General features: G+C 47.4%; 1 protein-coding gene across 1 annotated transcript; it reads left to right on the forward strand.

Moving 5' to 3' along the window:
- The first annotated feature begins 949 nt into the window (after positions 1-949).
- e2f3 (E2F transcription factor 3) lies at positions 950-9,275 on the forward strand. Its single transcript, XM_080786896.1, has 7 exons — positions 950-1,381; positions 3,399-3,522; positions 4,310-4,550; positions 5,310-5,480; positions 6,105-6,219; positions 6,689-6,848; positions 8,928-9,275. The coding sequence occupies exons 1-7, from the start codon at positions 1,124-1,126 to the stop codon at positions 9,179-9,181; spliced, it is 1,323 nt and encodes a 440-aa protein (XP_080643022.1). The 5' UTR covers positions 950-1,123; the 3' UTR covers positions 9,182-9,275.
- Positions 9,276-26,149: the final 16,874 nt, after the last annotated feature.

Raw genomic sequence — 26,149 nt, forward strand, 5'->3', positions numbered from 1 at the left:
ATATGCTGATACAAGATTTCTGCCCACAGGCGATAGCGACACAATCTGTTGGCTTGATTGAGAAAATGGGGGAAAATAACAAATTGCTCATGAACAAAATTATCAATAACATCACAAAGACCCACTGTGATTACTAATCGGTAGAATTACACAGCATTTTTTATAGTGGAGTTTCACTACCTCAATGTCATTATTCCTTGGAGTCCAAAATAAATTAATAGTATACACACGTGTATATGAGAATTGATCACATGATAGTTGATGCTAGCACATTCACTAGTTTTCAAGGACTCGGTCCAGCTCTACACAAATGGATATCAATATGTTATTTATACTATTAATTTGAGAACATGTACGAATACTTTTTTTTATGGCTTATGTTAATTTGTAGCTCCAAAAAAGTCCAAATGGATGATCATCAGATCACATTTGTTTGTTTTTGCAACTTTTTATTATATATTCAATGGGACAACAAATGGGTTACCGCTAGTTATGGACTTTTGTTAATTAATGGATGATAGATGTTTGCGGTGTCCTGTGTCCATAATAAATTAAATTTACAAGAACTGATGTTTTTTTTGTCTAGTGGTACTGATACTAATAATAACTGTGTAGAATAGCACCTTTCATGACAGTACAGTGACAGACAGTGTGGAAAGGCCTGGTGATGCGAGGTAAGTTATCTACAACAAAAATATTGTAATAAAAACCAATCTAGCATCATGCATTGTGGGAAAGAGGAGTGTTACTGAGCGAGTCCAGTCATTGGCTGGTAGCAGTTACGTCTGACGTAAACCTTTATCCGGCTGCGTCGCTGACCAATACCAACTGATATGCAAATCTGATTTAAAAAATATTCCGCGAAATCTGAGTTTCGCGGGAGGGCGCCCCGCGCGTCCAGCAGTAAGCTTCCTGGAACCATTTTTCGGCTGATCTAAGGAGCTCGCGGCCCAACAAAATCCATTGCATCTTCCTTATTTGGACAATCTACAGTTGATAATAGCATCTGAAGCGACTCGTAAGATGTTAAACTCCTGATAAAAGTAATTATTTTTGCTCCAAACCAAGGTGAATTTACGGGAAAAGCTAAATTGCGGAGGGCTAAACGGGACATTCGGATAAGATGAGAAGGGGAGCTGCCACGGTCCCAGAGAGAGTCCTCCCTGCGGGGGCTCAGGGCTTTACTACCAATAAATTATTTGTCTCGGCTTTTTCCGAGTACCACCCCGGCGCTGGTGGATATGTGACCAATGTATCGACCCCAGGCCCAGACCCGAACCTGTTCGTCTTGTTACCCGAGCCAATGGACAACCGAAGCGCGACCCCCATCGGAGCGCCAACAAACAGAACAGGGCAGACAGCTGAGCTCGGACCAACCCAGGTAACAGATTCAACTTCAGCACTGTGTAATTAATTTATTATGAATCAAATTAAGCGAAATATGAATGCTCGGTGACCGATGGCAATGCACGATTAAAATACTAAAGGAAATAATAATAATTGGCACTATTAATAATGGATCTAGCTAAACTCCGGTAGTTACTTTATATATTTAAAATGTCACCTTAATCTACAATCTATTATACCTAACTAATGGCGGTAGAATGGTAGATAGACAAAAACTGGTTAAATTGCTGTATTGTTCAGTTTCTAGAGCAACCCGCCCCGGCGTCTCTGATCGATTTTAGCTTATTGTTGTCATTCTGACAGCCAGGGCATGAAAGTGTCACAATCGAGCTTGTGACTATTTGTCGGGGTAGCCAAGTTGGCTACCTGGCCTGGGCAAGTAGCTAAAGCTAGTCTTCAGATCGGGCTGTTCTGTTCGGCAGTCCCACTTGAGTTCAGATCATCTTGTACAACTCGGGGTCGGGACTCGGAGCTTAAACTTTCGTTCACTTTAGTTATTATAACCTAACCAGCTGTTGGTGATGAGCCATCTGAAGAACTCTGTGGTAAGAAGGGCTTTAATACACGGGACAAACGGTAATATGCCTAGATCGCAGTAATAATGCACATTTATTTTGCTGCCAGAGAAGCTAACGTCAAGCTAACCGTCTCAAAGAGGGGGAGGGGACGGGGTTTGCTGTTCCCATTAAGCACACTGGGAGCTCTGCAAGGCAAGCTTATTTTGCTATCCCAGGTTTACAGCGTCCGTTAATCCTCACCAGTGCACTGTGTACAGTTAAGTGTGTACAATGTCAAATGACACCACTCTAGTGTCTAGTCTAGTGGAAGGTTGCATTTGTACCCACTAGTTACAAATAGATACATCAACACTAACAGACAGTGAGGATGTGTACAGTGTAGCAAAATGGCTACCTATCAATCATAACACATGGGTAGATCATGCAAAACTAAATGACATTTTAACTGAATGATTGCATAGTAATAAGATGCCCATGCAAGGAAATTGATCCTCACTTGACTGGGCAAAGTAGGTGCAGTTGCAGTACATGTTTAACAAAACATGCATTCGATCAATAACGCAACACGCAACAGCCTTTCACATGTTTGATATTGAGGAAATATTTGACATTTATACAACGTGTTATGCACATTCTGTATGTGAAGAGTTATTAAGCCTTTTCTCATCCAGCTTCCAGACCTGAACATTAAACTAATGGAAATGGCCTAAACAAAGCCTACACGCTTGACACTCAAGTTCTCAAACCAGTTTTCATGGCAAGTTTTTTGGATGCATAACAGTCGCCCCTTTACCAACCTGCCCCGGGCGACGGGCGTACACCCGGCGCAACTGCAAGGCCTGGTATTCCTAAAGTAAAGTAAATTATGCTTAAACGGTTAAACATAACCTTATTCCTAACCTTAACCTCAGTAAAACCCATATGCCTAACCCTAAACTTATTTCTAACCTTATTCTCAGTAAAACAAAACCGCTGCACAGAGCGGTCGGCGTGAGGTCGGCAGAAAACAATGGAGGGGCGAGATTGGTTTAGGAGCGAGACTAGAGAGGCTGTCTCGAAATCAAAGGTCACAGGTTTGACCTTTGGCCTTGGCTCTACCATCTACATATCGAAGTGTCCATGAGCAAGACACTTAAACCCCTAAGGCCCAAACCACACCAATGCAAATAGTCACAACCAATACAACTCCTTGCAAGGAGTTGCATCATGGCGAATCATTGGTGTGGTTTGGGCCTGACAGCCATGCACTCATCAAAGCCATCTGAACAGCCACCAGCTGGGTGAAGCTATAAAATCAATGTACCCTCCCGGCGGTGACCAGGGAATACTCCCGTAAAAGAGTAATGACAGTATTGAGTGGGGGCTTCAATACTACTAATAACTATATTTGTTCAAATACATATTTTAATCATTTAAATGATTATATTCCCTGCTGGAAAATCCATTTAACCTTTTGTTTTGTTGCCTTCTCAGGCAAAGAGGAGGCTGGAGTTGGAAGCCGATGATCCAGCTGACTTGCCATTGGATGTTGGCGGGATTTCCAAGATGCCTGCAACATCCCCCACAACAACAGCCCATCGCCGAAAACAAGCCAAGAGTAAGTCTTTTGTAACGAGATGGGCAATATATTGATATATTAATTATATCTATATTGTGATATGTTGTCTTTCCTGGTTTTAAGCGCACTTTAATCACTTAACCCATTCTGGGTGGGAACCTCTTTTGGTGTTTTAAGCATTATGTTATACTTTAGCTATTGAAAAATAGCAGATCTACGAGCTTGTAGATCTGCTATTTTTGAAAAATCGTGAAAATGTGGCTCAAATCTTTGAATATACGGTAGATTCTTTCAGAGCGAACTTTTTAAACTCAAATATTTGCTTCTGTGGGGGGGTCCCTGGAACGACATATTTCAAATGGGGATCGGTGGCCAATTGCATACATATCTTTGGGGATCCTTGACATGAAAATGTTTGAGAACGACTGACATAGAAACATGCATGTTTTTCTCTCCTAAAAACAGGATTTAGAAGGTATTTGTAGAATCGTCCTCGGGTCTAAATATGTTAAGTTAGCCCCAATAACACGATTTCACGTTTATAAGCTAGCTTTATTTATGCCATCCCTGTTTGTCTGTCTGTCCCAAGCCAAATATCAAACGCAGAATCGCTTTTATCGCCGCCGGATCTCCTCGCAGATCTTTTCACGCACAGTGAGCAAAACTTCGGTGATCAAAGCCCCCCCCCCCCAAACATCATAATCGGAGCAAATATTGTGCAGTGTGTACTGTGTAGGGGTCATACATGTATACAAAAAAAAAAAAAACACGGACCAGAATGCCACGTTTTTCCACTAAACCATTTTTGTCCGGTATACACACACAGGCAACGACACCGGGCCGTTTCAAGGCGTCAGTCGGCCTACGACACCGCGGCATGACACCTCCTTGGGCCTGATGACCCACAGGTTCCTGCAGCTTCTGGCCCGGTCCCACAATGGCACCGTGGACCTCAACGTGGCGTCGCGGGAGCTCAGTGTCAGCAAGCGACGCCTCTACGACATCACCAATGTCCTGGAAGGGGTCCAGCTGCTCAAGAAACAGGCCAAGAATAACATGCAATGGCTGTGAGTTTGTTTTGTATTGCGCGTGTCCACTTGAAATGATATATCGATGTTATGTTTTTGACAAAAAATGCATTTGACATATATTGGTACGACATATTTGTGTCAAAAAGGATGAAGTTACACATGAGCTCTGACTAGAAGAGCGCATTTCCATTTTGGTCCTTTTGAGTCAAAATGTGTTTAACCCATTTTGGGCGGAAACCCCTTTTGTTATAATGTAGCTATTGGAAAATAGCAGATCTACAAGCTCATAGTGCGCCACTTGGTGGCGCGCTATGAGCTTATAGATCTGCTTTTTTAAATCGTTATGTGGCGCAAATCATTGAATATAATATAATAATATTTCAGAGTGAACATTTTTAACTAAAATATTTGCTTCTGGGGAGTCCATGGAACTACATATTTTAAGATGGGGGTCCGTGGCCCAATAGAGATAATTCTGGGGGTCCTTGACATGAAAAAGGTTGAGCACCACTGACATAAAAACATGGGTTTTTCAGAAAAAAATTTAAGCCTTTTTTTTTTATCGACCTCAGTCCAAAATGTGTTCAAACTGATTGCCCCGTGTCTGGGGCCCACAACCTCCTTTTCCCCATGTTCAACAGGAACAAAGTTTGGCTACTTTCAGTCTGTTCCATCCAGGTGCTCCTGTGTACATTCCTACCAACAACATCACATAGTACACAGTAGTGTCGACAAACTACCAAAAAGTCTTGGCTTGTTGGTTGTATACTACAATGTGTGTGTGTTACTCTGCAGGGGTTGTCAGTTGGACATGGACAGTGACCAGGAAGTGTCGTACTCGACCGTGGACCCTCGGCTCCGCGGCGAGATCGAGCAGCTCCACGACGAGGAGAGGAGACTTGATGAACTGATTCAAAGCGGCACACGAGAGGTCAAGGAGCAGCGCGAGGACAGATCCACTCAGAGATATCCTTTCCTCTTCCTTGTCTTTTTAAGCTTGTAGATAATATTTTTGCCAGAGATTTGGTGTAGAGGGGGCAAAAGGGAATGGACCAAGTATAGAGCCTTGGGCTACCCTGTGTGTGTGTGTGTGTCCTAAACGTACATGGAGACACACTGCTCAACAGTGCCACTTTAGGTCACCCGGCAGTATTGCAGCTGTCTGTACTCTCACACTACATACATACAGTACACAGCAGTTAATAGCAGACATCCAAGCTTCACAGCATGTCTATTCGTGTCGCAAGCTTGTACATCTGCTATTTTTTGGGGAAAAAAACAAATTGAAAATCTTGTACGTGTTTGTAAAATGATTTTGAAATCAGAAGACTGATTTAGAAGTAATTGGTAGAATGGGCCTCAGCAGGGCTTAACCCATTCTTGGCGGGAACCAATAAGTGTTTTAAATGTTACGTTAAACTTTAGCTATTGAAAAATAGCAGATCTACAAGCTCGTTAAAATGTACCTCAAATCTTTCCGAAAATTGTCATGATTTAGAAAACTTTTTCTTTTCATTTCGACGTCAGGCCTGAATGGGTTAAGTGGTTAAAAGCTCTCATGTGGTGGTATTCCTTGACCGTGTCCCTCACGTTTGCCTATATGACACACGAAGACTTCAAAAAGATCCCATGTTTCAAAGAGCAGACGATGATTGTCATCAAAGCCCCTGCTGAGACCAAACTGGAGGTGTTTGTTCCAGACGAGGTACATTGCTATTTTATGATGATGATGTTTTGTTTATCAGTGTCGGTTGCTTTCTTTTATTTTTTATTTGCTCAAAAGCTTAAAGCTGCAACCCGGACCTTATCTGGACCAATGTTTATGGTTAATGGTATACAATGACTTTCGAAAAATCAAAGAACGACTGACATAGAATTAGAAACATAGCTTTTTCAGAAAACTGTCAGGATGTAGAATTTTAGAATCTGATCTCGGGTCAAAAGAAAAGTGAAATGTCCACAGCCCTGCTATGAAACATACCATGTAGATTTATTTTAACTTTTTTATCATGCGCATTAGTGAGGACCAATGATGAAGATGGGTTGAACATGGGCGAAGTTGTCCTTTAAATAGACTAAAACTTTATTTAACCTCCTGGCACGTGCAGAGTAGACACCCTGTTCAGGTGTACAAGGCATCAGCCGTGTGTCCTCATCTGTTCTGTTCTCTCCAGAGCCTCCAGATCCACCTGAGGAGTACCCAGGGCCCCATCCAGGTGTACCTCTGCTCGGACGACTGCGCGCCCTTAGACACTGGCGGCTTCCACGACGGCCTCGCTCATTCGTCTCCAAATACAAAAGACACGGCGTCGTCCTTCAAGGTGTCGTCTCCAGGTGAGCAGTTGTCTGGGTTTTCTCAGAGCCTTAGATAGAGCCGTGGCGTTCACTTCATGGGGCTTCAGTCCAATGGCGGCTCTCCTACATAGACTTCTATTGAGCATGGGCTACAACCAAGTCCTGGACCGAAAGGCATTTGACTCAGGCAACAGCCCAGCTTTAATGATCTTAAATCCCTTTATTTTAGATGGGTTTTGTAGTAATCCTACAACAAACGTTAAAGAGACTTTAGTTGTTGCTGTACAATAAAACAGTTGTCATGTTGCACACATGCTCAGCTCTTATTTGCGCCGCCCTCGTTGAAAACAATATATTTCCAACTTCAGCTTGTCTCAGTTCAGGGCTGCATGAACAGCGCTCGAGCACTCTGTTTCCGCCCTCCTCTATATCGTAACTCTTCTATTAGACGGCTCTGCGTAATAATTCCAAGGACCCGGTCCAAAGTGGGCTCAGGGTTGGCGAAACGGGTGCCGAACCCGCTCCCCAAAACCTGGTGTTTTGGGGGAGCGCTGGTTCCTGTTCATTCAACTTCCTCTTCCATGTTGACTGTGAGGTGCTCCCTAGTGAGACATAAACAGTGATGGTCTGTCATGGATGCGACCATTGTGAGCATGGAGGTCTTGCGCTCCCTGACGAGAACACATTTGCGATAGTTTGCTGTGATTTGAGTTTTTATTTGCATAGATATATCTTGCACGGAATTTGCTGTGATTTGCACTTAATTTGCATGGTTTTTGTTGGGATTCCTGTTTTTCATTTGTTATTAATGAAATGTTTTATTAACCGATTGGTGTACAGGACAATTGGCCGTTTGTCTACATTACAAGGCAGGAGAAGCAACAAACTCCACCTATGTACTTGTATTAATACAAAGTAGTGTCAATGGCCATCTACGCATAGCTGTCGATTTGCACATTTACATTCAGGTGATGAACACTATGGGAACCTGAGATATTTTGGGAAGTGGGCTGTGTGATCATTAATAATCAATAGATCTAAAGCTTGGAGAGGAATGCATTGTAATTTGCCAGTTTAAAGAAAACACTATTTGTCCTGGATTCCTGGAAGATATTCTGCAACGGTTGCTCCACTATAAAATGTTAAGTTAGAACATGCCCCTAATGCTCGGTGTCAAATTGAACATACCAGTTTTTCCGCACACCTATAATTTCAGTTTAATTGGCACGCAATAAATTATTTCTGGCATGAACTCCCTGTCCAGAATTTAGCTATCTATCACGCTATGGCGTAGTGGTGTAATTCGTAAACAAAGCTGCATCCCTCTGTACTGGTCAAATCGTTCCTGCGTTGACAAACTTTCCATGGTAACAATCTGTGTCCTTTGGCCAAATGGAAAGTTCTCTACATATTCAACCTATAAGTATAAAAAATATGAATTCAAAACTGATCAACTAGCCTTTCTATAACTCACTCGCATAACTTGTATAGTTTAACTTTTGTACCTAGGCCCTTGAACACCCTTAATACATTTATTTATAAGGCGCCTTTCAGGGCACTCAAGGTCGCCCTTGTGCTGTTTGAGCCCTTGTGCTGTTTGAGGGCCCATCAGCAAGTAAACATTGAGCTGAGTGTTTTTTTCCATTCAGTGTTTATTAGAGTTGTTGGAGATATTGGCAGTTCAGCCTATGAGATCTCTCTTGTCGCCATGGTTACAGCCCTGCAAGCTATGGGATGATCAATCATCTCTATCTCTAGCCGCTGGCTACACACTGTCTGTGTGTGTGTGTGTGGGGGGGGGGGGGGGGGGGGGACTGTCGGAGCTAGGCACTGTAGGCAGAGATCAAGTCATAGGAAGGAACAAGCACCTTTTCCATACATAATTCAAAGTCTACAAATACTTTGAGTGTACACATCCCCGGGTATGGACTAGTATAATCTATTTCAGCTTCAGGTAGTCGTAATCAATTACATTTTACAATCCCACATGCTCATCATTTTGATTAAATGGTTAGAAATATTTGTCTCGTACACAATTCTCAATCCCACCTTTCCTCTTTTTTTCTGGTGTCCTTCATCAACCTCTCCTCCTCTCATTGTCTCCCTTTGTCTTTCCAGACGGCGCTAATCTCAATAACGGTAGCGACGGTTTCTCCAGCCAGTTCTCTGGACGGACGGAATCTTCGCCTCTGTCGCTTAGCGCCGCCTCTTCCTCCCCCCTGGCCCCCGCCTGCCTCGCGCACGTCCGGCCGCACTCCAGTGACCAACAGACATTTGTCACCCTCACGCCCCCTCACGCAGGCTCCGATTACCTCCTTAGCATGGGCAAGGACGAGGGCATCACTGACCTTTTCTCCTCCGTTTTGCTTTGACTGTGTCTGCCCCGGAGCCACAGTTCAGTCGGATCCCGCGATTCCCTCTGTAGGGCGGTGGTTCGCTGGTTCTCAAACGTTTGAATTTCAAGGATCCCCCCCGGTGTGGTACGTATTAGACCACGGACCCCCATAACTCTTTGAGTGTACAAAATGGAACCCAATGGTTCCTGCTTTTGCAAAGCAGGATCTCGGTTAGCGAGCTGGGATTGGTACCCAACGAACATCATTGTTGTTCTTTCCTGAGAAGAAAACATTGAGAGACTCTGTCTTCTCATGTCTCTTGGACTTGCACTGACAGGCCTTGTCCGTCAACCCCCCAAACCCTTTCCCTACTTGACTGCCTGCCGCAAGCTGTTGCATGTCTGAAAGTGCTTCTGAAAGGGGTAAGTAACTGTGCTCCTCCTGAGTCAGCTGCTTTGACACCATGCTCATCGTGCATGACCTGATGGTATTGATCCCAGCTGGCAGGGTGCCCTCTGGTGGTTGGAAAGAGACTTTTTGCATCATGGTAGAGGACCTGGGCTTTGAAGTTTTGTATGCACTTTATGCATTTAGGAGAGAATATCTCAACTGTTCTTGGCTAATATGACCCCCCCGCGAACAACTTAGGAACTGTGAGAAATTCTCCATCCGGGACAAAACACCTGAAAATGACCACGTCCTTTTAAATATAACCGCTACTTAAAACATGGCTCTATCTTCTGCTCAAAATGTTCAAAATACAAAATACTGACCAAACGCACGGCGGTCATCTTGCCATAAGTTGACACATACTTACACGGCAGAGAATTTCAATCGTCAAATAACCTTCACTGCTGAGCATTTCACAAAGCTTTGAAGAATCACCCGGGTGCTAATGTAGGTCCGTTTCACGAAAATCCGCCTGAATATATTCCAATCGTTTGTCGACGTGTCGAGAAATACTCTAAAGTGCCGATCAACAAAGAACAAAGAAGGGGACACAGAGCGACCCGTAGCGCGCCACCGTTACAATAGGAATAGGAATGGGAACCTCAATTTCCCATCTATGAAACCAGAGTCAGTCGTTTCTTTTTTTCCCCTGACTAAATATAAAATGATATAATTTCACAATGTAGCTTTCATATTGTGCAACTGAAAACCCTGAACAGTTTCTGAAAATAATTATCTTCCAAAAACCTCATCTGTCATCATAACTTGTTATTTTCCAGGATCATACCGTACTTGTTTTGCAAGACATTTTGGGCTCTTGTTATTTTCCATGACGATCAGAAAATGCTATGTTTAGTCCTATCTAATTATATTAAATTACATCAAACTCGCCAACATTGCAGCTGTACGAAAAGCTTGAATTATCCTCTTCGTATCTGCAAAGTGTTTCATAAAAATCCAACGTAGACATGTTATGAGCTACTTTTTGTCAAGAAATTCAGGTGCAGGTGATTATTTTCAGTGTTGGAGTTTGGAAGCGTTGGTTGGATATTAAATCACTCAACGGTCCTGCGTACCACCTGTTTTGAATTTGCACATGATGCCGGAGGCAGCAGGACGTTGCGTTACTGAAAGATTCCAAACTCCCAACACTACAACAAAAATAATCACCTGCAAGGACTGTCTTGACATAAAGTAGCTCATAACATGTCTACGGTGGATTTTTATGAAACAAACACTTGGCAGATAATTCAAGCTTTTTGCACAGCTGCAATGTTGGTGAGTTTGACGTCATTTAATACAATTAGGTAGGACTTTGTCTGTTTGAATGTATGGGCTGTCAATGGCAAATTGCGGCTAGTTTCCACCCTGCCATTGAGCACCTCGGAACGTTGTAGCTCCAACGGTTTAGAAGATGGAGCCATGTTTTAAATGGCAGTTGTTTTAAATAGGCGTGGTCATGTCCGGGTATTTCATCCCGGATAGATGAATTACTCAAAATACTCACAGTTCCTAAGTTGTTCGCAGGGGTCATAATGGCCAAGAACAGTTGAGAATTGAGATATTCTCTCCTAAAGGAAGTGCATACATTATCTTAGCCAGGTCGTGAGTCGTGACCTAGACGATCTATCACGATCAAGTCATCAGGAGGGGAGATTGTTTCGCTTCAGACTGCAATGCTGTGCCAGTGGACTAATCTCTTACACCTTTAAAGTGCCTTTTCTCATGTTGTGCAGGATTGGCCAGCTCTCAGTTGATTACGTGTTTATTTTGAGACTTCGATATTTATTATTTGTAATTCACTTGCAAAAGACACATTTTTTGATTTGTATGGTTTTATTTTAGGTATAAAGCATGCCTTTTCACTTGCAAGAGACACATGGTGACACGGTAAACGTCACTCAAACAAAGCTCAACCAATGAAAGCTAATTTAGTTTTACTTTTGTAACCCTCTTTTTTTTTTTTTTTTGTATCCATTTAAAAGTCGCCCATTTGACTAATCTGGCAATGGTCTGTGATGATCTAGGCCAGTGATTCTCAAACTGTGGGTAAGGGGCCCACTTCTAGTAATTTTGAAAATGGCTGATTTGCATGTTGTAGTTCAGCTATTTTCACAATACGAATGTTTATTTGTGGAGAACAGAGTCAAACAAAATGTAATGCCTCAACTCCTACAATTCCAATAACTTGTCAGGGTGGTCCCCAGTTTCAAGACCTTGTCAGTGTGGTGGGAGGGTCCCCAGTTTCAAGACCTTGTCAGGGTGGTGGGGGGGCCCCCAGTTTCAAGACCTTGTCAGTGTGGTGGGGGGCCCCCCAGTTTCAAGACCTTGTCAGGGTGTCAGAACCACTGATCTAGCCTATTTAGACCTGAGGCCGATTAACCTTCACATTCTTATTCCAAAATTGAAAATAATAATAATTATGCTGCTACATGTATAGCAACAATTACTCCGACACGGAGCCATTGAAAGGTATAACAACCTGTTGGTTGCAACAGGTCTAAATGGGCTAGACTACAGATAAGAGGTTTGACGACAAACCTATAAATAATGCGTTTTAATCTGTGTAGTTTTAGTTCATATTACAGCGTTTTCTAACAGTTTTCTCTGCCTGTTTACTTGTTTAGGCATACGATACCTAATGTGAACATGTAACCTTTATCCCCCTGCCGATAAATTGCTGACTTCCTTGTTGTTGAGATGGTTTCTAAACTGGCCAACAATGGCGAGCAAGGTGTTATTTGGAATAACTCTGTCCCGCTATGCCTCGAGATAACACTACGGCTATTGCACACCGATGCCACTGTTGTGTGAAGTTTTATGACTTATTGTTTGAATTGTGAGTGAGAATGTTTGAACAGCCTGACGAATTGAAGTATATATAAAGTTGTCCTTTGTATTTAGTATTTACATCGGCAGTCTGACTTTCTTTACAGAGTTTGTTACAAAGTTCTAACTATTCTATAGCCCCCGCTGTATTGGTGTCAGCCAGGTCATGGAACGTTCCTTGGCTGAGAAGTAAATTGCGAGAATCGTTGCGGGTCAAGGGCCACAGGCTGGCTCCAATTACATTGAGTGGCATCTGTACATGATGAAAAGACTAGAATTTATTGCAGTGGCGTTCCATAATGCACCACTAGATGGCACCGTTAACCTACAGAACACCAGACAATCAGTGGTGTGGTGACAGGGTTGTTTACACAAATTCCAAGGCATTCTGCTTACTTGAGCAGTACAGTGGAAAGGCAGGGCATGGCAAGAACACATAAAACAGACAGTCAGTCAGCAATACACAATCATAATTATTAATAATAAATTGGGGTTCATCAGTGTGCACCACATACTCAACGATGGTGAATATTGGTACACAAACTGGTTGAATCATTGGGTCGCTCCGAAGTATTGGAGTTTTACAAACGATGTAAAATGAATTGTCTGCTCCATGTCTCTTTTTTATGTTCAAATTGTTTTATGGAAAGCCTATAAGTACAGTATGACGTTACGGTTTAGTAAATGAGTCTCTTTTCGAGGCTTGGTTATTAATCATTCAGTTGTGATAGGCAGAACAGCATTCATAGTAACTTGGTGTGTTTAGGAAGCTGTAATGTGCAAAACTCCATTTTAGTCCATGAATTGGATGGGGGTTATTTTGTACTGAAAACCAGAAACTGATGTGCTCGGAAGATGCATATAGCCTCAGTGCTATGACTGATCTATTCTAAACTAGATGTTATGAATAGGCAGCAATAAGAACATACTTAGTTAGCGGCCCCTTGACTGATCCAGGCTCATGATGACAATATTACTTAAATCCTCTCCGTTGAAGTGATCTCACTTAGAAAATCCGCTGGCAGCTTAGGGAAGCTTTCAGGGTGTAATTGCCTTCATGCAACGTCGTGTGCTTTTGTCAGTGATCAAGTGTCTGTTTTGTTTTTAGGTGCTTTGTTACTGTAATAGTTTAGCAGTCGAGCCGAGCCACTGAAAGCCACCAAAGCATTATCTCCAACACAAACGGTACTGTATGGCGCAGGACCAACGGCGAAATAAATTCAGCAATTGGTAACTAATCAAAGTTACTCGTTATATCATATGCATACTAACTAGTCATTAATGGCTTTGTCCACGCTACAATTTGTTTATATGGCACCAAATGTAACCGTGATGAGGTGAATCTTCACCTTCACGCATTTCAATTTAAGTCTAGGAATCAGGCTTTTTACTTAAATTAGCCTTGAATTCCATCAGTGTGAATGTTGCACTTTTTGTACGCCTCGCTTTGCTGCCTTTCTTTGTCTCCGTCACAAGTGTCTCAACGACCTCATCGCCACCTTCCACACGATGATGTAATCTGCCAGAAGCCTGCTGTGTCCGAAACCGGTCCATAGATGGCAGTGTTGGTCCTCAAAAGCCCACTCTAGACCATTTAACCCAGTTCCCCATAAACAGTGGCTCACACTTAAGTTCATGGAAAGTCACTGGATTGATGCTATTATTGATTCATGTACTGTATGTTGTTTCAGTTGTTGTCCTCCGCTCCCCCTTTTCACCTCCGTGCCAGAAAGACTGATTTGCACATGAACAAAAAAAAACGAGTGAATATTGAATCGGGTCAATATCGAATGAGGTCTGACGTAAGCCTTTCTCAAAGAGGACTTGGGTTAAAAGATCAGTCAATCTACCCGTCAATCAGCTAATCAATCAATCGATGGAGTTTCATTTTTAGAGTGCTTTTCCTTGTCACCCACCACCTAATGACATAGCCGTCTTGAACCGGGATTGGATTAGGACTAGGAAACACATAAAAGCCTCAAGTGGAAAGAATTGATGGAGAGTAGGTCCTTGTACATTGGCTGCCGGTGTAAAAAATGAGGCTGTTGCTACTCAAACTATGTGTAAAGGCTGATTAGTTTAGCCTCGCGGTATAGAACCTTCTTCCTCCGCAAAAACCGGTTCGTCCTCTGCATGCGCTCTCGGCGACCAGAATGTTATTTTAGCATCTGTTCTACGCTGGAGCAGCAGGGAGGGAGACGGCAACCAGTAGCAGGGAGAGAGAAAAACGAGTGCGGGTTAAAGAGAGAGGAGTAGTAGTAGGGAACGCAGAGGAGAGACTTACTATTTGCTTCCCATTGGCTGGCGAGGACGCGGCGTCTGTTTGCGCGGCGCGGCTTCTGCAGCCAATGGGCTGCCTGTGGTATATTTTTGGGTTTATGAATGAAGAACGGCAGCGAGGAGGGGAGTGGGGACGGGAGTTGCTTGATTTCATCAGTCGTTGCATGTGACGGTAGTATAGGCTATACCACAGAACGGAATGTCCTTCAGTGTCGCAGTGGCCTTCGAAAAGGACCAGCATGGAGGTGATTATGATGATTAGCCTGTTGTCCTTAACTCCTATTACGGAAACACCAGCAGGCTGATCGTCACACCACACCGACTGATACCTGAATACCAGACTGAGAGCCCATTTAAAGCACTGCTACTTGTTATGTAGGTCAGTGTGTTACTCAAAAGTACTATTCTACAAGCTCACAATGTGTGCGTGTAGATTGGCTATTTTAAGCAAACGGATTTGTTGTGGGGGGCTTAGTATGGAACCCTTGGGGGAACTCCACTCAATATAGGCAGGGTTTTAAGGTAGTTAAAGGAGTAGTTCACCCCCCCCAAAAAACGACTTATTTTCCATCAATCACGCATCCCACGAAGCCTTGAAACTCACAGATCCTTTTTTCTAAGCCACTAATTAGATGACTGGCGAAGTCTCCGCCTCTCCGGTAGGAGACTCGATTTAGTCTCAATTGAAACTCAATTGAGTCTTTACTGAGCACGAGCAGCCACCCGGGCCATCAAATCATTGGCTGGGGCACAACTATTTAAAAGTGGTTTGAGTGCCCCTGCCAAGACAAAACCATAAGTCTGACATAAGTTCTTCTGTTACTGTACATCCCAGCCATTCAGAGACTGATATTTCTCTGGGATAACATGGATATGCTGACTTGTGATTGGAACCGTCTGTCACTGGAAAGACTGGTTGGTCTGACCATACACAAACACTTACCTGGAGAGATTACTCTTAATAAAAAAGTACATACCGTAGTTAGGTGGAGCACTAAACATAAGCAGCAGGTTTCATACCACTGATTATTAAGATTTCCTGCAGATAACTCCTCCAAACAGTTGACCTGTTTTGGCAGGGTCTGTTGTAGATATGGCTCGCTGTAGTATCAAGGATGTGATGTCCTCACTTGACTCTTTCTACTGTTTATGCTGAGAGAGACACACACACACACACACACACACACACACACACACACAGATATTGTGTCTTACAATTAAGACACATTGATGTAAATCCAAGCAAGTTACCTTAAAAGAATGTCTCAAGTAAAGCTATACACTACCAAAAACAATAAATATGAAGAGCATTACTCTGCCAGGGTGCTGTGTCAAATGATCAGAGTCGTCGTAACTAGTTATTTTCTGTAGATGGGGATTGGGGGGGGGGTTGTTTAGGATCAATACGCAGCCCCTGGCTGCAGGAATCCATACGGCAGGTCGCGGTATGGATCGAGCATTAGAGAAAGTGATTTTCCCCTGTCATGTTGTCTTTAGAGGCCTGTCTGCACCAAGGCTTGACCTCCTCGCCGTATATACAGGGGAGCTCTGGCTTCGGATACAGTATGTTAATATACTCTGGGATTCATGTACGGTCCTCTGTATAGGCTCTAGGGTTTATAGAAGTGAATTATATACATTATTATATTTTCCGGTTGCCTCAGCAGAAGATTCAAGGAATTGAATTGGCCCGGCTCTCCTCTCCTCTCCTCTCGCACACACAGCTGTGCCCTGGCTCAGGGCAGGCGACGAGGGGATGGTTGGAGTGTATAATGGCTACTTTCCGCTTGTTCTTTGGTTTTGAGGTTTGTGTTTTCTTTTCCTCGCCCCGGCTCGTCCTATACGCGGTGTGGGCGTGCGTGCGCCGCTTCAGCTGTCGTGATGACGACGACGACGACGGCGGCCTCGCGACCTGTTGTGAACTCTTCCCTCCAACCGTCACCCTCCACAACGGATATTTGCTTTCTCCAGAATCGGTTCCACTTGGAAATGATCAAATATTTGCACAGTCAAAACTATATAGGCGTGAACCCGGTCCGTCAGTCCAGGCCCTTTAACCAGTAGAGACAAAGACCAGTCAGCTGTCATTTGCATATGATTTGCATAGAAACCCTCATGTGACTGTTTGGGGAATGTCAGGAGGCCAAATTAACCAGTGTTCCGTTCTACCCGGATTTGCATCTCATTTGCATGGAAGTTGCCTAACGAGGGTTACTTAGCTGACTGACCCCCCCCCCCCCCCCCCCCCCCCCCCCGCGGATCTCTTGGAGAGTCTGGATAGTGAGACGGGCTAATTTCATTAAGGGCCCGGCGTCCGTTTGACTGAGAGTGTGTAGCGTTTGGATGTAATCATTATAAGGGAAGAGTATAGGCAAGCTGTTCCTAATCACGGCGCTTTGCGTGCATATGGACATTGTGTCATATTTACTGTAAGGATGAAAGATTAGGCGCGGATGGGACAGTGGGCAGCATCAATCTCACTCAGGATCTTCGGGCGGGAACATTAACCCATTCTGAACGGGAACCCATTTGGGCGTTGGCGTCATGTTATGCTTTATAGCTATTGGAAAAATAGCAGATCTACAAGCTCATAGCGCGCCACCGAGTGGGCGCGCTACGAGCTCGTAGGTCTGCCATTTTTGAAAAATCGAAGAGCGACTGACATTTTTAGTATCTGATCTCAGGTCAGAATTGGTTAATCAGACCAGTGTGTGTCCAGTGGAAACCTCGTATGAATCTGATCTCAGGTCCGAATGGGTTAATCATCTCATCTGTGGAAAAGTGGTCCTCGTCAGACTCCAGGCCAGAGTCTGCACACATGGCGGTGATCAGTAGGTCGCCGGAAGGGGACAGAAGGATAGTTGCTGGCTGACTGAGCAGTCACACGAGCCAAATACTTCTTCATTGATCCCGGGGTCCTATACGTTGTACGTTAAGTAGCGTTTTTTTTTGTCCCATTAATGTGTTCATGTGGATGTCCGTGGTTCTGTCCAGCCTCCCACCGTGCATGGCCCTCTGGTTTCAGATGCAGAACCCGGGTTTAGGACTCGTCAGGTTCAGCGACGAGGAAAACAAAACTCAGTCCCACCACCGTCTTCATTTGTGTCCCTTCAGTCTGGACATTTAGAATACAGCTGCCTTCAATAATACATGTACGGTACATGTTTCACAGCGTGGCTATGCATGAGGCCAGCCGTCTATATGAGGTCGGTCAGTGTGCGTCTTCGTTTGTCTTCCGCCGGTTCCGATCGGCACCAGTTTCTTGTGCACACTTGGTCACACGTTTCATACTTTTTTTGGGGGGAAAATCTAACATTAATTTTAGTGTGGCTAGTAAACTGGGCTCCTCGTCGGGCAGAAACCTTGCCCATCGTTTGAGTCATAAGTCATGTACCATCTGATCTTAGGCTATGGGACCAAACTACTAGTAGTGTACTGGCGACGCATTCTCATGTCCAACTCGTCATATTTTGACGCTTTGGTTCGGTGCTTTTGGCATCCGTTCCTGATGCAGAGGATGGCAGATGCCTGTCGCTTATACCATGCTGCCGATGACGGAATGAACGATTTGGATTTATTGATATCTTTATTGATTGTGAAATAAGGCTTTGTTAGTCGGTAATGCAAACGGCACAGGGCACAGTCGGACAGACTCACTCGGTGCCACAGCAGGGCGCCTTATGACGCCCTATCCCTGATGTCCTAGAGTGCCATGGACGCATTTGAACTGGTGTTGTTTTTGGCCTCTCTTTTTTTTTAAAGATATTTCTTCGCGGCTTACGCCTTTTATTGGTTTTTTGAAGGGACAGACAGTAGGCTGACAGGAAACGGGAGAGAGATGGGGGGGAAGACATGCAGTAAAGGCCGTGTCGGGCTCGGGAGTTGAACCCGCGGCCACACTGCGACTGGATTACCAGTCGGGTGCCCAGACGGTTACGCCACCGCCTGGGCCTATAGTCATATAGTCTCTTGAATAGTTTTCATTTAGTTTTAGTCACATTTTTGTCACCTGGAATGTTTTAGTGTTAGTCTACTTTTAGTCGACTAAATATCATAAATGTATATTTGGCGGGCCTTGATGCCGTTGATGCCGTTTTTTTTCACTTGCTGAAAATAGTCGATCTAGTTTTTATTTGTTGACGAAATAGTCAGTATATTTAGTCATAGTTTTAGTCATCATAGCATAGTTTTTATTTAGTTTCCATTTAGTTTTCCTCCGTGAAAAAAGGTTGTCGACGAACATTTTTTTGTCTTGGTTTTAGTCGACAAAAACAACACTGCTTTGGACGCCTTTAAAGAAAATCACACCCGTGTGAACTGAGTGGTGCAACTCCCCCCTCTCTCTCTCTCTCTCTCTCTCTCTCATTAGCAGGCAACAGTGCAGCACTATCCCTCTCTCTGTTTCTGCACAACAGCGCCCCTACTGGTACTCATTATACTGGCGCTCATTAACCAACACATAGGTGACACACATAGGTGGACACATAGGTGTGAACACCCACGGACATTGCTGTTCCTTGGAGTGGTTGCACCACTCAAAAAAGGACCCCGCTTGTTTCCATTGCGGTGATCAAAACCGATTCCCACTGTTATCGGTTTGCACCTGGAGTCTCGACGGGGCAGAGCTCCGGTTCAAGCCCACTTTTCTAGGCCCTGACAGCCTTTACCGTGTGTCACGCCTATCCCCCCCCATCTCCCCATTTACTGTCAGCCTACTGTATGCCTATCCCTCTATACAAAAATAAATATAGGCGAAAGCCACAAAAATATCTTATAAAAAGCCCACTTCTAAGTTCTAACTGTCAATGTTTATACATTGTCATTGTTTTTATTGGAAACATTGCTTTCAATGTTGAGTGTACGTGTTTCACATTCCATTGTCATGTGATAGCAGGTGATTGTGAACATGACGGCTTCTGTAAACAAAAAAAGTGACAAAATAACAGTGGTGTAAAGTAACTTCGGGTTACTTCAGTAACCTCAGTTGTATAAGTGACTCGAAGAAGAGAGTCATATGGGTCCGAGACACTTGGTGGCGCTGGAGCACAGAACAAAACATAAACTCACGAGCTAATTTATTGGTTCGTGGAGCTGTCACTCAAGGCGGCGCCTCCGGTCCTGACCCGCAGGTATAAAACCGGTGGGCGTACACGCCGAGTCATTCCTATCAACCATTTTTCTGCCGCTTGCCAAAGCAGACGGGCAGTACAATGACTCTCTTCTTCGAGTCACTTATACAACTGAGGTTACTGAAGTAACCCGAAGTTGTCTAAAGTGCCTCTCTCGAAGAGAGTCATATGGGTCATCATAAAACTCCCGTATGATCACCCCGGCTGACAGGACCGCTCCACGGTCCCCCTTTTCCAGAGAGACGTCACCATCACGTGAATGTGCGTCCCTCCCGCAAGGGAGACTGAGAAGGTTAGCCAGGTCACAGACCTGGCTAACCAAAAGAAGGTCTCTTCTCGGCCGTCGGGCCAACACCCGGCGGCCCAGAGTCCCTCTAACAGGTAAAAATTCTAAAAAATACTGATAGAGAGGTGAGGGAAAACACCCTGGGAAGCCAACAGTAAACCTGTCCCCTGCTACCCAGGAAGTTTCCCCAGCCCACAGACGCAACCCCTTTAAGAGGGCGGGATCCCAGGAACCCCCACCAGGCTCTGCCTGGCGGTCAAGGGACCCCCAAGAGGAGCTGACAGCCATGCTGCCTTATGTGCTCCCAGCAGTCTGCAGGGCTCATGTCTTACCAGACTAACGTGCGGCAGCTCCCAGAACTGCATGGGCCAGGTTCACGGGAGCCACGTCGAGATTGTAATATGTGGCGAAAGTCGACGGAGTCGACCAACTCGCCGCCGCACACACATCCTGTATAGGAACGCCCTTCGCTAAGGCCCAGGATGCTGACATTCCCCTTGTGGAGTGAGCACGTAGCCCCTCGGGGAGATCCACTCCACTGGTAGCGTACGCTAGTTGTATGGCCTCCACAATCCACTGTGAGAGCCGTACTTTCGTGACGGGTTTCCCCTTCCGCTGTGCTTGAGGGGCCCACGCAACGAACAGCTGATCCCCCTTCCTGAAGGGGGCCGTCCTGGCCTTGTACAGTTTCAGTGCCCTGACTGGACACAGGCGATGTAACCGCCCATCCTCCTCCGAGGCAAAGGGCGGTGGGTGGAAAGCCACCAACTCCACTGGCCCACAGCCAGAGGGAAAATTCTTCGGCAGGAACGACAGGTTCGGCCTGACCGTAACTCTAGTGTCATCGCCACTGAATCTCATGCAGCTCACGTTAACTGAGAGCGCGTGAATGTCACTCGACCTCTTAGCTGTCGTCAACGCGACCAGCAAAACGGTCTTTAGAGAGAGGAACTTCAGGTCCACCGCGTCCAACGGCTCAAAGGGCTCCCTTGTGAGCGCATCCAGCACAACCGTCAGATCCCAAGCTGGAACCAGGGATCTAGTAACTGGCCTGAGATGCATGACACCCTTCATGAACTGTCGGACCAGCGGGAGCTCGCTCACCTGGCCGTTGTTTATGCCCAAGTGGTAGGCGGAAATAGCCGCCAGGTTGACCTTCACCGAGGACAAACCTAGACCTCTGTCCAGGAATTCCTGTAGATAGGACAAAATGAGAGCCACCGGGGCTTGGAACGGGGGGATCCTTACTGGCCTTTCCGAACACCAGCGCACAAACAGCTGCCACGCTGTGTTGTAACGCCGTCTGGTAGACGCTGCCCTAGCGCTCAGAATGGTCTCGATGACATTCTGTGGCAAACCGGTTATTCCGAGAGCGGCCCCTTCATGGGCCAGACCCATAGGTCCAGGTCCTGGGGGCGTGGGTGGAATATCTCTCCGCCGGCCTGCGTGAGCAAGTCCCGCCTCAGGGGAAGTTGCCACGGTTCGCGGTAAAGGAGGGGGACAACGTCCTGCCTCCATGATCCCCATGCCGGAGCCACCAGCAGTAGTTGGACATCCTCCAATCTCACTCTGGCCAGCACATGCGGAATTAGTTCCAGTGGCGGGAACGCATAGAGCAGACCCTGTGGCCACTGGTGCGCCAGTGCGTCCAGGCCTAGCGGTGGTTCGCCCCTCAGCGAGAAGAAGAGAGGACGTTTCGCGTCTTCTCTTGTGGCGAACAGATCCGCCTCCGGAAAACCGAAGTTGTGCCATATCTGGTCCGCCACCTGAGGGTGGAGAGACCAGTTGCCGTAGCGGAGGGGGCCCCTCGAGAGGAGGTCCGCCGCTGAGTTCAGCAGGCCCGGCACGTGACATGCTGTGAGGGAGAGGAGACGACTGTCGCACCACACCAGCAGCCTGTGTGCCAGTGTGCACAGACGTCTCGAGGTGAGACCTCCCTGTCTGTTGATGTAGGACATCGTCGTCGTGTTGTCCGTTCGGACCAGGACGTGGTGTCCCTGAAGAAATGGCTCGAACTCCTTCAGAGCGAGGAAGACCGCCATCAATTCCAAGTAATTGATGTGGGCGGTCCTTCTCAGGTATGCGTCCCACAGACCCCTGGTTGACCTGCCCTCGTGTGTGGCACCCCATCCCGAGAGGCTGGCGTCCGTGGTGACGATCTTCCTGGATAGGGGAAGGCCCAAGGGCAACCCTTCCATCAGTCTGTGTCTGTCTGACCACCACCTCAGCGCCAGTGTGCAGGCTGGAGATACTGTCACACGGCGGTTCACACACCTGGTGGGAATGTGCAGGGACCCGAGCCATCGTTGGAAGGGCCTCATGTGCAGTCTCCCCAGTCGTACCAATGAAATGGCCGACGCCATGATGCCTGCCATGCGTAGGCATGTGCGTAACTGGAGGGTGCGTCCCGGTGTGAACAGTGACACACACTTCAGTAGGTCGTTGAGTCTGTCTGCCGACAGCCTCGCCGTATACGCAACTGAATCCAGTTTGATGCCTATGAAGTCTGTCGACTGCGTAGGCACCAGCATGCTCTTGGTGTAGTTCACAATGAACCCTAGGGAGGCCACGTGGGTCAACACTCTGGTTGTGGCCCTCGTTACCTCCTCCCTCGATCTGGCCATCAGGAGCCAGTCGTCGATATAGCTCGCCACTCGAATGCCCTGTTGACGCAGGGGAGCGAGGGCGGTTTCTGTGCAGCGCACAAACACCCTGGGGCTCAGGGACATCCCGAAGGGGAGGACCGTGTACTCGTACACTTTCCCCTGGAACCCGAACCGCAGGAACTTCCTGTGAGGTGGGTAGATGGGGATGTGGAAGTATGCATCTTTTAAGTCTATGGACGTGAACCAGTCGCCTGGGCGTATGGTACGTACTAGAGACTTGGCCGTCAGCATTTTGAACGCAAACTTCTTGAGGTGACCGTTGAGTGCCCGTAGGTCCAGAATGGGGCGTAGCCCCCCCCCCTTTTTCTTGACCAAGAAGTAGCGGGAGTAGAACCCGCTGTGACATTGGCTCTGGGGCACCTCTCTGACGGCTCCTTTCTCCAGCAGAGAAGCTATCTCCTGTTGGAGAACTTGACCCGCTTGGCCCCGCGAGTCGGTGAAGAGAATTCCACTGAACGCGGGGGGTCTCATTGCAAATTGGAGCCTGTAGCCCTTTGCTAATGTGCGTAGGACCCAGGGGGACGCATTGAAGCGTTCCCATTGGGCTACGTGCTTGGTCAAGGGACTTATCCCCTCCAGACCCCGTCTGGAGGTGGTGTCCACCGGATGACCAGAGAAAATTTCGCCATGACCCGTCTCCCTGGTGGCGTTTAAGCCCGCCACAGGCCTCATATGCCACCACTCTGCTTGGGGCAGCGCTTCGGCTGTCCCTAACAGAGGGTTCATGGTCCCCCGACAATGTGCTTTTTTGTTGTTTTTTTGTTGTTTTGGGCAAAGCCTTTAATACAGAAAAAACATGACACTGTGCATTCGTGCAAACATTGTGCGGCTCGGCGACAGACCCACCCGTGGTGGGGATCTGTGCCACGAGCTTCAGCCTTTTTGGGTGCGGTCCCGGTGTGCAGCCCGGGGCTGCTACACTCAGGCCGAGGCCCAAGGCTGTGGGGGGGTTGGGAGGCGTCCAAGCTCGCTTCCCTTGGAGACGGGGTCGGAGGGTCACTTCCGCTGCTGGGATCCGCCGGCCTTGGGGACTCCTCTCTTGGGCCTGGTCGAGGCGGAGGGGGGTCGGCGGCGTTGGTCACGGTTGGCCTGCTGTCGTCTGCCCCTACCTTCAGTTGGCTGGTCGCCCGGTGGAAGCGCCGGCGGGTCTGCCCTGGGTTGGCGAGAGCGCTGTGGGGCTTGGCGGCCCGCATCGCGATAGTCTGGTCGTCGCTGGGACCACTGTCGTTGGCGCTGGTCCGTGCGTGGGGGCTGCCCACGCTGTTGCAGGAGGACTGGGCGAGGAGCGAGAGCAGCGAGTGCCTCGCAGCCAGGTCTCTGTTGCTCTACTGCAAGCGCCATTCTTTCTAGGGCCCCCTTGAAGAGGCCACCTGGTTCGATGGGGCCCTCCAGTAGCTCCTTCCTGGCCGTGGCGTCGAGCTTGGGGCTGACGTCGAGCCATCTGATCCGTTCAGACATGATAACTGCAGTCCCCATCCTGCCGACCAGTGCTGTGGAGCTGCAGACAAACTTTATCGTCTCCTGATGGAGTCTCTTGATCTCGGCAAGCTCGTCGGGGGTGGGGAACTCACCCATACCGTTGAGTATGACCGAGAGAGAGCCCTGCAGCAGCGCAATGGTATTGTGGTGCTTGCCGGATGCGGCGATGAGGGAAAAGAGCTTACTGCTAGCACTGCTAGCGTCCTTGTCCCTCTTGGTGGGCAGGGTGGGTTCCTTAGCCAAAGGTCTGATGCTTGGGGCGGTGGGATCCAGTAGGTAGGCTCCTACTGTCGAGCCGACGGTTGGCATCGCCCCAAGACCTACCGACGGCATATCAATGGTGTCCAATGGCACCTTGGTATGGCGAAGAGTGGGGGGGGTCTGGCTGGGTTCCCTCCAATTGGACGTGAAGGTGGAGTGGAAACCTTGGGCCAGCGGGAGGATAGTCCTCCGCGCGGGGGCCTTGTTCTCCGTTCCAGGCCAGTGGTCCTCTGGGTTTGGGGGAGGTGCCACCTCCGGCCAAGCACGGTCACATCTGATGGCGGCCTGGCGTAGGAGCTCGGTGAGGTCCCATTCTTCGACGGGTGGGCGCGGAGCCGCCGAGGCCCCGTCGGGGGCCTCAGGGGGTCCATTGTCCTGGGGAGGAGCCTCCTCTTCCAGGACATGGTCACGGTGAGATGAGTTGTCGTCATCGTCCTCGTCATCGTCGAGAGCTGGTGCGTCGGCATTCAGGTCTCTGTCGTCCTCATAGCCCACCTGGTCTAGGACCCTGTACTCTCCAGGAGGTTCCTGGGCGGAGTACGGTTCGTCCATGGGACACTGTCGATCCATGAAGTCTCCCCACCTGTCACCAGCTGGCAGCTGGTAAGGGTGAGGGAGGGGTTCGTAGTCTGGCCTGGGGAGACCGTAGGTTTGAGTGTCGTCACAGTAGTCGTCACGGCATCGATCCAGGTCGTCACTTGAGTGAAGGCCGAAGCTACGCTCTGTCCTGAAGGAAGAGAAAGAGAAAGAAGCAGCAGGTTGGCGGCGTGGGCCGTCTAGTGCTGCTGCCTCGTAGGAGGTGTAGCTTGCGTTGGTCCTGGGGGCCTTTCTGACAGGGGATGGGTATCCGGGACCGTCTACGTGCCGCTGTGTAGCTGTTGATGCACGAGGCCTGGCGCCTGTAGATGCATCGGAGGGACCAGGGAGCTGTCTTCCAGACTGGGCGGGGGGGGGGAGGGCCCGTGAGGTTGCAGAAACCCCCTCCAGGCGGGCCCTGACCCTGGACAGCCTGCGCCCCTTCTCTCTGTCTGTAAGCTCAAGGCAGCACGGGCAGAGGCCCACGACCTCAAAGGCGTTCCTGGCATGTGTTAACCCTAGGCAGTACATGCACATGGAGTGGCGATCATCTGGGATCAAAAGATTGTTGCAGACCCTGTTAAAACAGAGTCTTGGACTGGGTCCATCCTCGTGGTCATCCCTAGCAGCCATGGTGAGATGGCTTATTCTCAAAAACCCTTTATTTTATATATATTTTAGTATTTTAATATATAAAAAATATTGTTATTATTATTTAGCTCTTCAACTAAATAAAAATATTTTTTTTGACTTAACTCCCCTACTAAGGAAGGTGACGTGAAGCGGCACGCACACGGTGGTCAGCTTTCAGTCAACGGCTGAGAGCTAACGCACGTGTTATTGCTGGCTTACCTTGTAATGTGGAGCCAGAGAAGCCTGCTTCTTGTGCCCAATGCGGGGAAGGGTTGAGAGAGAGGGCGGGGAAGGGTTGAGACCGCGGCCCGTCTCGCCTGCGGTAGATTGTGATGTCGGTGTCGTCACCGAGTGTTGTCGTCACCGAGTGCTGCGGGCTACGGCTAGGAGGAGGCTAGCCAGCGGCTAACGAGAG

This window comes from Protomyctophum bolini (genome assembly GCF_963924005.1).
Source record: "Protomyctophum bolini genome assembly, chromosome: 17".
Taxonomy (NCBI): domain Eukaryota; kingdom Metazoa; phylum Chordata; class Actinopteri; order Myctophiformes; family Myctophidae; genus Protomyctophum; species Protomyctophum bolini.